Consider the following 13496-nt stretch of genomic DNA (forward strand, 5'->3'; position numbering starts at 1 on the left):
GGCAGCTTATATTTATAAACCATGACTGGCATCCAATTATAGGTGCACAATTATCGGCCAAATACATTCGGAAATACACTAGCAGCAACTTAATTTTACCAATCGATAAATACTGGTAAGGATACTTGCCAATAAAATAAACTTAACATAAATATGAATTAATTTAGACAGAAATGTAAAATAATAACATAATAAAATAGTAAAATAATTATGAACTACTAGGAGCCCTATTTGTAATCAAGGAAGGCTGCCCTGAAGCTGATCCAAAATGTCACAGGAAGCTACTGAAGATCAGAGATTACTAGGGAAATATGTGGAAATATGTTTATCTATGTAAATTTCAGAAAGATTTGAATGATTAAATCCACTGTGACGAATGCACTCTGATAAATATAATATTTAATATAAGGTTTTTTGGACTAACTTGTGTTCCTTTATTATTCTAAGGGAGGGGTTGGAAACCAAGTATTCTCTCTTTTCAGTTTAGCCACTCTTCCTCCTCTAATGTTTTGTTTTGCTTCTTAGATTGCATTGTGTCTTGCCTCTTCAAATTCCTGACACCAATGTTGCCTTTTCCTTTACTTGTACAGAACTGTTCCTCCCAGGTCCATTTTGTATTTAGTGTGTTAAAAGAAGTGGTTTCTTGGGGCTCCCGTAAGCAGACATTCCTTCTGTTAGGTCGACTCTTCCTGTTGCTTTATATCACTATCATTGTCTGGTTTGAATTGAGCTGACTAGGATGGTCTTGCCCTGGATCCTGTTGTGGGTGCCTGCATATGTGGTTGACATTTTGTACACAACAGCATTTCTTCATTTTGCCATGTCCTCCTTTACATTATTCATCAGTCATGATTTATCATTACGGTTTTCTCCATTCTTTTGACATCAAAGATGCACACTGGCAGAATATGCTGCCTCAGAGGTCTAAGTATTGTAGAGCAGCAAGACAATTAAAGGGGAGAACTTTTACGAAATATAGTAAACAATTGACTTGTGTGTAAGGTTGTGTGTGTGTTAGAAATCATCTTTTAGCAAATCAGGCTAATTTATAAAGTAGCTGTCATGGTGAAGGGTGTTTGAACAAGCGCATGTCCTTGTCATGGTAGGTTATGGAGACTAATCACGTTCCTGCAGCTTCATAATAGTGTTGAGGGCTGTCAGAGAGAATGCAAACTGTGGATAAGACAAGTAGTTCTTAACTTAAATAAAACCAATATTCTTTTCTATTACCATGTGAAACAAAATGATCTTATCAGCTGTACCATGTGTTTGGGGATTAACAGGGTATCAGGTTCTGATGTCAGTATTTACTTGGATTCTCAAGATGCTTATGAAATTTGAAACAAAATGTTTGATGCTGGAAAGAAGCTGCATTTTATTCTGAAATAGCTTTCTCTTAAACACAGGTCTACTCAGAAGGGGCCTGATTTGCAATAGAGGTAAAAGAAGGACAGAAAGTCCCAGTGGGTGTTTTTGTGACTCCTCTGACTCAAGATTCTATTGTACAACTATTGTTTACAGGTCTTTCAGCTCCCACTGAAGGGTTTGTTTAAATACTGCCAACTACTGTGGAGGATAAGTAGCATATCACAAGGTGCAGAGATCCACCCATTAGCAGAGTTAAAGGACATTAGTCAATTAATCAATAATTGTAATAAAAATAACATTAAATCTTTTGTAATTATTTTCTTAATCATCTTTCTGTTAGCCAGTAGTGCCTGGATTTTATAGGTTTTTAAAACAATATGGTAGGCTCACAATAAGTTGCTGTTAACCTGGTACAAGTGCCAAGGGAACGGCCACTTCATTTGGCATCACTTGTAGTTCCTTGTCAGTAATCCTGTGTAAAACAAAGAATAGACTGTGAATGTGTAGCAAGTCACCACTTCAATTTCTTTACTGGAATTTGACAGCATGAGCTGCAAATTAAGTTAATGATATGCAAACAGTTGATTGCCCGTTCTTTGACTGGTTTAAGAATCACAAATAAGTGTATTTCCAATCTCCAGTTATAAGAAAGGAACCTCCTCTGGGGCATGGTCATAGAACATTGGTAGGGCTATAACTCAGAATAACATTTGGGAAATATCAGTAGTCCAAACTGTTGTCGCCTATGTATCGAGAAGGTAAGAATGTATAAATAGGTATTTGTTTACTATTTAAAATCCCATATCTATATTACTTGAAAGTGTATGCATCATTAAGACATATAAAAGTGGATTTAAGTATAGTGAACCCATACATACCTATCTTCACGTATCTTAATGATATTCTGGATGTCGCTATTTAGGCTATTACATTTTGGCACATTAATATTTCCCATTGATACCATATTTCCACTGTAATGTCCCAATAGTAGATTACCATTGAAGGGGAGTCAAAAGAATATTTCTGACCTTCAAAGCATTATGAAATACAAATATTATTACAAAATGTGATGCCATCTGGCCAAAAGAATCATAGCATGGTGAAGGGTGAGCATTTGCTCCACACCTTTTAGTTTCGTAAGAATACCCTTGGTAGAAATTTCGCACTTGATGTTTAGGCAATATACTGAGTGGTAGATAGTGTATGGGGATCTTGTACTGTTACCGTCAACGATAATCATAGACTGCTTCCCTTCCAGCTCTATAAATTTAGAAATGAAAAACTCCTTCCCTACTAAGCCTTTGTCTGAAAACAGGACCTGTGTCTCAACATGCCTGGTGTTTCCCACTCTTTTGTTTCCAAAGTGGTAACATTAATGATTTGGGATAAGGTTTTCAAAGTAATAATGATTCAGAATTAGGCTGGATTGTTAAATTCTTGAGGGGTTACAATGTTCTAAAATCTAATGAAAGAGACTGGTTGCAGTGATATTCTTCTCCTATGTAACGTAACTCTTTAATCGTTACTAAGCTTTGAAAACATTAACACGCACCAGGGTCTAGATGTTACATCCTAACCCTAATCACAAATTGGTTAAAAAATGAATAGGCCTGTGAATTCTTCTAGATGAAACACTTTTATCTACTTCCATCCAGCAGCAAGTAGCTAAGATTTTGGGGTAGAATTTTAGTGTATTAGCATCAGCTTGTCCATTGCATTTGACTCTGCTCCTTAAGAAAGGAATGCGTACACTATTTTCTTCTTGGGGGACTTGCCAGATATGAACACGTAGAACCTTTATAGCCCTCAATGGGATGTGGGTATCTGTTTGTTTCAAACTTTTGTAATGCACAGAATCATTTTGTGTCTTGTTCCCCATAAAGCCTGTAGAGCGAGAGTGATAGTAATCCTGTTGTGGGGAGTATTCTTTGGGCAAAGCAGACTCTGCAGGGGGGAGGGTGGGTGGGGTAGGGCGGGTGGGGGGTGGGCACCAGTGTCTTATCATGTGACAGTTGTGCTCTGATTACAGAATGGCATAATGGTATTTCAGACAACCAATCGGAGTACTCTGTTGGGTCCGAAGAAGAGGATGAAGACTTTGATGACAGACCTGAAGGTATGTTGGTAGTGCTGTCTTAACTCCATTAGTTCTGTTATTTTCTGATGTTTCTGTGTTTCTGTCCTCTGTGTATTTGACATAGACTGTTGTCCTTATCTACAAAAACAGACAAGTAAATGTGTTCCTCACACACAAATCTTAGTTTCCAAAAGGAGCATGTCTTGAGACCAGACAACTGATGTGGGGAGGTATTGTAAGATCTTCATTGAAAGTCATAACCAAAGGAATAATTACGAGCTGCCTGCTTTGACCCCGGAGCACTTTCTATATACATTTTGTTCATTTAAACTTCAACCAGGGTTTTAATGCCCATTAGTCTTTATGATAAGCCACACCCAGTGACACCCTACTAGAGGCGCATGTTCTTTTTCTAATAGTGTACGATAAATCAAATGATTATAAGATCCTGGCGTCTGCCCTAGCCTACAGGTTGGCGCCCTTGGTGCCTACTATAGTACATACTGACCAGAACGGCTTTGTGCCAACCCGTAATTCGGCCTACAACATTAGGACGGGGGACCGGTGATAATTCCAACCCGGTCTTGGTCGGGTTTGAGACACAATCGTCAGCACCCACTGGTGCGGTGTGTGGGATAGTCCGTAATATAGCCAGAAAGTAGTTATATCGGAATGCAGAAAGGAAGCTGATAAGGTAGGACGTCGTGCCGGATTCACCTATTCACTATTTGGAACAATTTGTTAAAAACTCCAAGACAGTGGACCTTGATTAAATTATACAAGATCAAGAGGAACTAATAAAGGGGCACCAAGAAACCTTACCAATTACTAAATACACAACTAAGATCCAAACTCAGGAATCTTGGACCTTTTTAACTAAAAGACGTCCCCCCTACCCCAAAGAGGAGAAAAGAACCATTAGCGAAAACTACACCGCTTATACAAACCTTACAGAGAAGAAGCAAGAAAATCCCTCTTGTAAGAGCATTTAAAGACAAGAAAACAGTGCACTCGGATGTGCACTCGGATTTCTGAATATCTTTCCAGGAAGGAAATAATCCTTAGCTTGTCATATTTGGGAGCTGCAGAGTTTTTAACTACACAGACTATTGGAGGTTCCATCTGGAGCCAGTAGAAGTACATGTTATGAACAAAGTCCTGAAGAAGGTGCAAGATTGTGTGTGTCACCGAAACGCCGCGTCGACAATTTGTTGTTTGTTCTTCATTTGATTATAAAGTGACCAAAAAGGAAAAGATTTGCTGTAATAAATTGTGTTTTTGAATGATTTTTTGTATGATTTTAATGGAAATGTTTTTTTAAACTTTTTTTTTAAACTGTTTTTTTAAATTGTGATTACCAACTTGGAAATGATGTATACTATGACCTCAGTATAATACTGATATTTTAATAATTTGTTCAATAAATTATTGAAATTTTAAGCTCATGTGTGAGAAGGTGCTCTTATTGAAGAACTGTTCTAAAGAAGTCTGTACATTTGGTAACTCTCGCAAAGACTATATTCAGGTCTGTTGGGGAGGGTGCACTTATATCTAGCGACCCACTAGGATCATCATCTTTGATAAATTGTGGAAAAGGGAAACCTGTTGTTTTTTGGTAAGCAGATGTCCATCACTGACACGCACGAAGATTGTGTTTGGTACTTGTCTTCCGACCACGACGTCGATGGATGTCCAAGCTGCAGGAAGATGAACACAAAAGCGTTGAGAGAGAGACAGGCGAAGCTTTTTATGGCCAGGATGAGGAAGGATAAGAAAGCAGGTAGGAGAAGGTCGAGATCAAGGTCGAGGTCTCGTTCCGAGTCCAGGTCAGGCTCGAAGTCGCCGTCGGGACATTCGAAGCTGAAGAAACATAAGCAGAAGAAGCACTCTTTAAGGCATCGATCTGATAAAGAAGCGGCGCCGAGATGGACCTCGCCTCGACGTCACAGAAGAGATTATGTCTCTCCTTCGTTATCGAATCCAGTTTCGCCAGAGAAGTTGGCTTCACCTGAAGTCTCTCCACATCGATCACCGATGCCGGCTCAATCACCGGATTCGGTCCATTCTCCGGCTCCAGATCAGGAACATCCTGTGCCAGAAGAGCATGTAGAACCAGAAGAAGTTCCGTTATCGGCGCCGGCTGGCTCGAATACAGGAACACCTGCTACGGAGTCAGTACCAGGAGTTTACCCTCCATTCCCTGTTCCAGGACAAGACCCTTCGCATTACCTTAATGCTATGTATGGGGTATTTGCAAAGGCAATGTACCTCTCTGGTGCACCTGCGGGTCCCATGGGTCCATTAGCTTTCAATTTGGGGGTACCTCAGGCCTATGCCCAGGCCCCTTTCATGCCTTTCCTTCCGACGGCGCCGTCTTGGAGTTTCCCGGCACCGAGGGCTCCGACACCGTTCCCATCTTCACCGGCGCCGTCTGTTCGGCCTCGTTCGGCGCAAGCAGCGCTGTCGGATCCATGCACGGCGCCGGCTCCGAATCCGATAGAGTTAGTAATGGATCCGTCAACTCCTGTGCCGAGGATTCGTTCCAGGATTGAGGCCCAGAGGTTTTTGGAAGAGAGGAGGTATCGTGAGGAAATGGAAGAAGGTGAGCTGTGTGATTCAGATGAGTACTTTGCTGAATTGAGAGAGGCCAGTGGCCTGGACATTTCACCTTAATGGGAGTTTTCTCCTGATTCTGATGCTCCTTCAAAGGATGTAGCCCCTTATCACGTGGTGGTTAGAAAGGCAGCTGAATTATTGGACATTCAAATCCCCACCACTGAGTTCAAGTCAAATTTGTTAACGGAGGTACTCCATTCGCCTTCTTCGGTTGTTGAGCCTCTCTTGCCTTTCAATGAGGCTATTCTTGAGCCTGTGTTAGAGGTTTGGCGAAAGCCTCTTTCTGCGCCTCCAGTTTCCCTTAAGTTTTGGATGGTACCCAGTCTGCTGCACGTCAAGTCATTCAGAGTGGGCTAGACACAGCTGACTCAGTGGCAAGGATTATGGGTTCTGCAGTGGCTGCTAGAAGGGGTGCCTGGTTGCAGTCTACGAATTTTTCAACAGATGTGCAAGCTACTCTGTTGGACTTACCATTTGATGGTTCAGGACTATTTGGTAAGAAAGCGGGCGCTTCCCTGGAGAGTTTTAAGGCTAGCAAAGCTACGGCAAAATCACTTGGCTTGCAAGCACAGCCTAGAGGTTCTTTTCATAAATACAGAGGATTTGGGAAGTCATTCTTTCGTTCATATGGCCAACCTCGTCAGCACCAGCAACATCAGCAACAGAATACTCTATACAAGTCGTATAGAGGAAAAAGTAGAGGTAGTCCACGAGGTCGTCAGCCCTTCTCCTCCTCTTCATCTACCTCCCCTCCTATCACCACAGCAAAGCAGCCCTAGACTCCCCATTCCGGATCATGTTGGTCCTGTAGGGGGTCGGCTTACTCATTATCCTCAGTCTTGGGAATCGGTCACTATAGACCTATTGGTTCTCAATCTTTTGGAAAATGGGTATGCTCTTCCCTTTTGGGAATGCCCTCCAAATTACCCTCCTTGCCAAGGGGCTTGTTCAGAAGAACATCTCCATCTTCTTCTGGAGGAAGTTCTGACCTTGCTGAAGAAAGGTGCGATAGAGGTGGTTCCAGAGCAGGAGAGGGGGCAGGGATGCTACTCCTGGTATTTCCTGATTCCCAAGAAGGATGGCAAATTACATCCAATTCTGGATCTCAGGGTTTTGAATCTTTATCCGAAGCAAGAGAAGTTCAAGATGCTTACCCTAGCGCAGGTTTTAAAATAATGTGTACCCAAATCTCACCTGGTGCCCTCACAGCGCAACCTGTTTATAGGGGCGGTACTGGACACTACTGTCTGTCGAGCATTCCCTCCGCCTCAAAGGATTCTCGACATTCAGGAAATGATTCACTTGTTTTACAATGGAGTGGTCGTTCTAGTCCTGAAGGTCCTCCGTCTGCTCGGTCTGATGGCTTCCTGCATTCTGTTGGTCACCCATGCATGCTGGCACATGAGGGCGCTCCAGTGGTGCCTCCGCAAGCAGTGGTATCAGCACAACGGAGATCTCAGGGAGTCAGTGAGGATCTCCAGAGAAGCTGCAGTGGATCTGTCTTGGTGGAGTGTGGAAGGCAATCTGTCTCAAGGAAAGCCTTTCCATCTTCCTCCATTGGTTGCCATAGTGATAACGGATGCATCCACTTTAGGATGGGGTGCTCATCTGGGGGATCTGGAGATCAAGGGTCTTTGGTATCCAGAGGAAAGGTTGCTTCATATCAACCTTCTAAAGTTGCGGGCGATTTGTCTGGCGCTCAAGGCCTTCCTCCCTTCCCTTCGCGGTCAGTCGGTTCAGGTCCTTACGGACAACACTACCGCGATGTGGTATGCCAACAAGCAGGGAGGAATAGGGTTGCAGTGTCTTTGCAGAGAGGCTCTGCGTCTCTGGTCCTGGGTTCAGGACCATCAGATTTGTCTGATGGCAAATCATCTGGCCGGAGTTCTGAACGTGAGTGCAGACAGTCTCAGTCGGAAGTTCTCGGCCGACCACGAGTGGAGGCTTCATCCAGAGGTGGTTCGTCACGTCTTTCGGACATGGGGAACTCCTCAAGTGGACCTGTTCGCCACTCACGAGAATGCTCACTGCCCCTCATTCTGCAGTCTCCAGTTTCCGATGCAGGGAGCTTTGGGGGATGCGTTTCAGTTGAGTTGGGGTTCGCAACTCCTTTATACGTTTCCTTCCATACCCTTGATTCCTCGGGTTCTGAGGAAGATTCGCCAAGACCGGGCCCAAGTCATATTGATCGCCCCGGATTGGCCAAGAAGGGTGTGGTACACAGATCATCTCCACCTCTCCTCGTGCCCACCGCTCTGTCTCCCTTTCAGGGCAGATCTCATCTCTCAGATGGAGGGGCAGGTTCTACACCCCCACCTCCAGAGCTTACACCTTCATGCCTGTAGATTGAACGGGGCAACCTCAATTCTTTTTCTCTCCCGCCTGACGTGGTGGATGTTATTCTTTCTGCCAGGTCAGCTTTCCACCAAGTCAATTTATTCTTATAGATGGTCTAAATGTGTTTCATGGTATGGAGAGAAATCTATTGACCCCTTAAGAGCTTGTTTGTCCAATATTCTTCAATTTACTCTTTCTTTGGCCCAGCAGGGTTTTGCTGTGGCTACTGTAAAAGGTTAGTTATTGGCCTTGTCGGCATTCCTTTGTTTGCCGGACCAGCCGTCTTTGTTTGTCACCTATTGTGTTAGTTTCCTTAAGGGTCTTACCAACAAATTCCCTCCTACTCTTTTTATTGTGCCTCAATAGGACTTAAATCTTGTGTTGACCTACTGGATGGGTTCACTCTTTGAACCTTTGCACAAGTGTCCCATGAGACTACTGTCCTTTAAGACTGTTTTTCTTGTTGCAATTACCTCGGTAAGGAGGGTAAGTGAGCTTCAATCTCTAAGTTCGAAACCCCCATTCTTGACCATTCATGCTGAAAGAATGGTACTCAGGACCAGGGCTGCTTTTCTGCCTAAGGTGGTGACTCCTTTCCATCTGGGGCAGTCTGTTACCCTTCCTACCTTCTACCCTCCCCCTCACCCTTCCAAGGAGGAGGAGCGGCTTCACCGTCTCGACCCTAAGAGGGCGGTGAGCTTTTATCTCAATAGGACTAAAGACTATTGTGTGGACCACCAGCTCTTTGTTGGATTTGCTGGCTGCAGGATAGGAAGGTTGGTGCACAAGCGCACACTTTCAAGATGGATTATCTTGTACATTAAGATCTGCTATGCACTGGCTGGTAAGGAACCTCCAGAGGGTATAAGAGCTCACTCTACTAGAGCAAAGTCTGCTACATCTCCTTTGTCTAGGGGTGTTCCTTTAGAGGACATCTGCAGAGCGGGAACTTGGGCCTCCCTCCACACTTTCACGAAGCATTACTGCTTAGATTCCGAAGTGAGGAGGGACAGCCACTTTGCTCATTCTGTCCTCCAAGATTTTCTGGTATAGAAGGGTGGACACCCTCCTCCCGGAGTGGGGACTGCTGTGGGAATCTATTCACAAGGTGAGGAATCCACTGGCAGATGTATCCATCAGAAGAACAAGTCACTTACCTTCGGTAACGCTTTTTCTGGTGGATACAGTATCTGCCTGTGGATTCCTCACATGCCCACCCGCCTCCCCATTGTCCACTTTTCTGTAACTGCAAGTATTTATGTTGTATTTTCCAATGTAAATGTTTAATTATGTTTACCTTTTGAGTTGCCTTCACACTTTGTGTGTTGGTTCAAATACTGTGTATACTACACTTGTTTATGTCGGTCCGTCCATGTGCCTCGGGGGCACGGAAAAAAGGGGCGGAACTGACGTCATCATGCCGACGAGGCCCTATTATGGATTCAGTGACGTCAGCGGGGTCGCGAGCGGAGTCGTACCCTCTGTGACGTCGTCCATGACCTCGCCGGCGTGGAGAGCTACAAAAAATTCCGAATGGCTGCTGACCAGGGGATATTCACAAGGTGAGGAATCCACAGGCAGATACTGTATCCACCAGAAAAAGCGTTACCGAAGGTAAGTAACTTGTTCTTTAGGACTCCGAGTCCCTTGACTGGAGTTGCAGGTCCATTCGTTGAGGTGTACGATGTTCTTAATAAAGTGTTTTGCACCGCGCTTCATACTGCATGTAAACCTTGAAAGCCAAGTGCACAACAATGATACATGTACCTAGAGGGAGGCGATTCACCACATGCCTGGTTTCTCTTGGCTTAACTTGTTGCCATGTTCTTGGCATTTTTGGCCAACTGATGTCCCCTTGATATCGGCCTCTTCGTATTTTCAGTTCTGGCGAGATTGCAGGGCTTAGGCATGACTTTTAACATGGCTTTAAATAGGAAGAATAAACTAGGGGGGGTGTAATTAAGGGCGTGGCTTAAAATCACATAAGCTAAAAATCTGTGCTTGGCACAGTGTCCTGCCCCACTGGTATTTTGCTGATTCTGCCATTGCATCTGGATATATAACAAAAGAAGTAACATTACCCCTACAACAAGCCATTACTATTCGGTTTGCCAATGGTTGTTAGTTCCATAAGATAAATAAGCAATACTTATGGCTTTCTTGTATAGAATATTGAAAACGCTTCTGTTCTGAAATGATGAGACTGTGAAAGAACTATTTAACGAGTTTCTTAGAAGTTACTTCAAAGGCAGTGAAGGGTGGCCCTGCTGCAGAGTTAAGATTAACTTTTTATCCTGATGTGGAGGGCAAAAATGGAGAGCCCAATAGCGACCAGTCTCAGCACCTGCTTTTTAGAATTACTTTTTAGGCTCTTTTATCTCTCTAAATTTGTTTGCTTTCAGGCTGACTTTGCCGTCCCTTTTGTATGTAATGTCTTCTTGGTTATATATAAGGTGACAAAAACGCTTAACACTTTTTTACTGTAACTTTCCAACATGCTGTACAGCAGCCACACTGCTCTACAACATAGCTTAAAGACATCGGCAAGGCCAATAGCGCTGGCTAAACACTTATCAGATCCAAAGGCGAGACCTATTAGCTATGCCAATGCTTGTTTGATTTTACAGTGAAGGACGATCTTTTTCTTATCTACATGCATTTTCAGCATCCTGCACAATAAATACTGCAGTTCATCATATGCTGTGCGAAAAAGATTTGAGACTTTGATAGACTGTCAGGCTGTGGGCATTAACGCCCTGTGTGTACATCTATAAGAAGTGCTCTAGGGTCTAAATAGGCAGCGTGGAATTATGATGTATGACTTCAATGAAGATGCCTGCAAAGCAGTTCCTGGATTACAAGTAAGTAAGCTTTTCTACATTTACCATTCGCACAGTTCGGTTCAAAATTTAAGGTAAAGAACAATAAATGGTCTGATCTAACACTGGAGAGGGTAAAGCTGAGTCACTAGTCTAGGTATTAGTTTCATCACGTGTATCTCTTAAGGGCCTAACTAGACATCTTGCGGTACTCATCAAAGGATATTGTGAACAGATGTTGGGGACTTACAAAGTTGTGATGATGGGCAAAGAAAGGGTAGCCATATGTCCTCGCAAATATCAGATTGATCCTGCATTTGGAATATACTTTTTTCGTAGGAAGATTTGACAATTGTATCACACATCCAAACCATGTGTATGGGGAAGTTATTTGCTTCCAATGCTTCAGAATTTCCAACGTGTCTAAGAAAATTTTGTCCAGATGATAGCTGCAAGTCCAATGCATTGGTAGTATTTCATTGAGTTAATTACGTGCTGCCAGAATGTTTGGACTGAGACACATGAGTACACCATGTGCAGTGTGTCAATATTTTGTTCCCACACTGACAGCAGGCAGAGGTTTTAGTTAGGCTAGCCTCATGTAGTTTGCACAGAGATCAGCACCAGTTTAGCAGTAGTTTATAAAGCAATGTTTAAGTCTTGCCTCCCGCAACCCCCTGTCATGAGATTCTAGTAGTTCCATTCAACCATCTTTAGAGTATTCTTTTCTCAGTCTGCCAGCCCATTTCTAATGCGAAAGAATTGCGGGGGTGAAATGATGCTCTTCCAACAGTGTTCCATACAGTCCTAATACCATGTCTGTATATGAAATCCAACGTTTTAGCTATTCATAGATTTCTGATCGAGGGGAGAGTTTGAAAGTAGTCTCAATGCTGTTAGTATGCAGTGTGTCTGTTGAAGATAGTGGCATTGTTGTTGATTTCCCTGTTAAAATTCCTCAAGTAGAGAGGTCTAGTGTGGGAATGCCTTTATCAGACCAGGTCTACCAGTGTATAATGTTGCCACCAATCCATATTGCGTTGTTATTTCAGAGGGGGTTGCTCTCATGGAGGTAAGCATGATCATGCAGATGTTTGTGTTATTTCCCAGACATGCTCCTTTCTTTTAATTAACAGGTTAAGTTGCCTTCCACTGAAGAGGCAGTCCTGTATAGTAGCCCTTGTTGGCCTCTCTTTTATGATTCTGTTTGATTGATATCCAATCTGGTTTTGCTCTTCTCTCGAGAACAGATAGGCCGGATGTGCCAGGTGGTGTACCATATACTACAGTGACATGTCAGACAGATAAAGGCCTCTTGACATCATGCCAGCTTTTAATTTGGTACGTTTAAGGTGGGTTTTGGCCATCCCATACGTAGTCCTTAATCATCCAATTGAGGTTTGTTATCATGTGCTTTGGAATGTCCACTGAGATCATGCCGCACAGGTAGTTGAAGTGGGGTGCTGTTGCTATTTTATTTGTTTATATCCGGCCCCATAGGAATAATCGAATGTGGACGCCATTTCTTGAAGTCCAAGGACATTTATATCAATTGGAGGTCCATGTTTTTATGAGCTGCATCAGGCAGCTGTTTCCAATCAGTATTCCCTGGTATTTGATGGGATATTTAGCCATTGACACGTGGAGCCTGATAGCAGTTCGGGGTCTGCCAGTTTACACCCCTGTCGTGTTCCTCTCATGATTGGAAATCTGTCTGAAAGGAAACCATTGCTTCTGACCACAGCCATCAGAGATTGGTATAGTAGCTTTGTTAGTAGTCTTTGAAACCCACTTCTGAAGTGAATGGAATAAGTATAGCCTTGTCAGCATTGAGAGAAATTTCAGGTTTCTTCTCTTATGTCGGTTCACCTGCCAAATGATGTGAGAGAGAAGGTTCATATAGTTAGGGGATGATCTCTTCGCACAAGCCCACCTTGGTAACTTTGGCAAAACTTTGGCCAGTATTAGTAGAGAAGCACAATGGTGGCTTTATTAAATTTATAGCAGAATGTGGTTGTTTATTTCATATTTTTGTAAACATTTTCAAGCAGTGGTACCAGGATCTAGGCATTTATTTTCTAGTACTCAATAGGGAAGGCATCATCCCCAGTGGCCTTGTCTGTGTGTATGATTTAATAGCCTCTAAAAGACGAGGTAAGGGTAGGTTATCAAAGAAATCACGCCTTTCTGGGTTGTGCCAGCCTTTTTATTGTAGTATATAATTCATTGTAGAAGACCACAAGTTTGTCTACTATTTGTGTACAGTGGGTGAGCAGGAA

General features: G+C 43.1%; 1 protein-coding gene across 3 annotated transcripts in view; it reads left to right on the forward strand.

The window, feature by feature from the left end:
• The window catches only part of CHD3 (chromodomain helicase DNA binding protein 3), an 813321-nt gene that overhangs the window by 546259 nt on the left and 253566 nt on the right, over window positions 1-13496 (forward strand). For 2 of the 3 annotated variants that reach the window (XM_086946074.1, XM_086946073.1), the window contains exon 26: window positions 3419-3484. In XM_086946074.1, the coding sequence (XP_086802200.1) occupies window positions 3419-3484 (66 nt within the window). Of the gene's footprint in view, window positions 1-1406; window positions 1440-3418; window positions 3485-13496 lie in introns of all 3 variants that reach the window. The other variant, XM_086946072.1, reaches the window with a different exon arrangement.

Source organism: Lissotriton vulgaris, chromosome 12 (assembly GCF_964263255.1).
Source record: "Lissotriton vulgaris chromosome 12, aLisVul1.2, whole genome shotgun sequence".
Lineage (NCBI taxonomy): Eukaryota > Metazoa > Chordata > Amphibia > Caudata > Salamandridae > Lissotriton > Lissotriton vulgaris.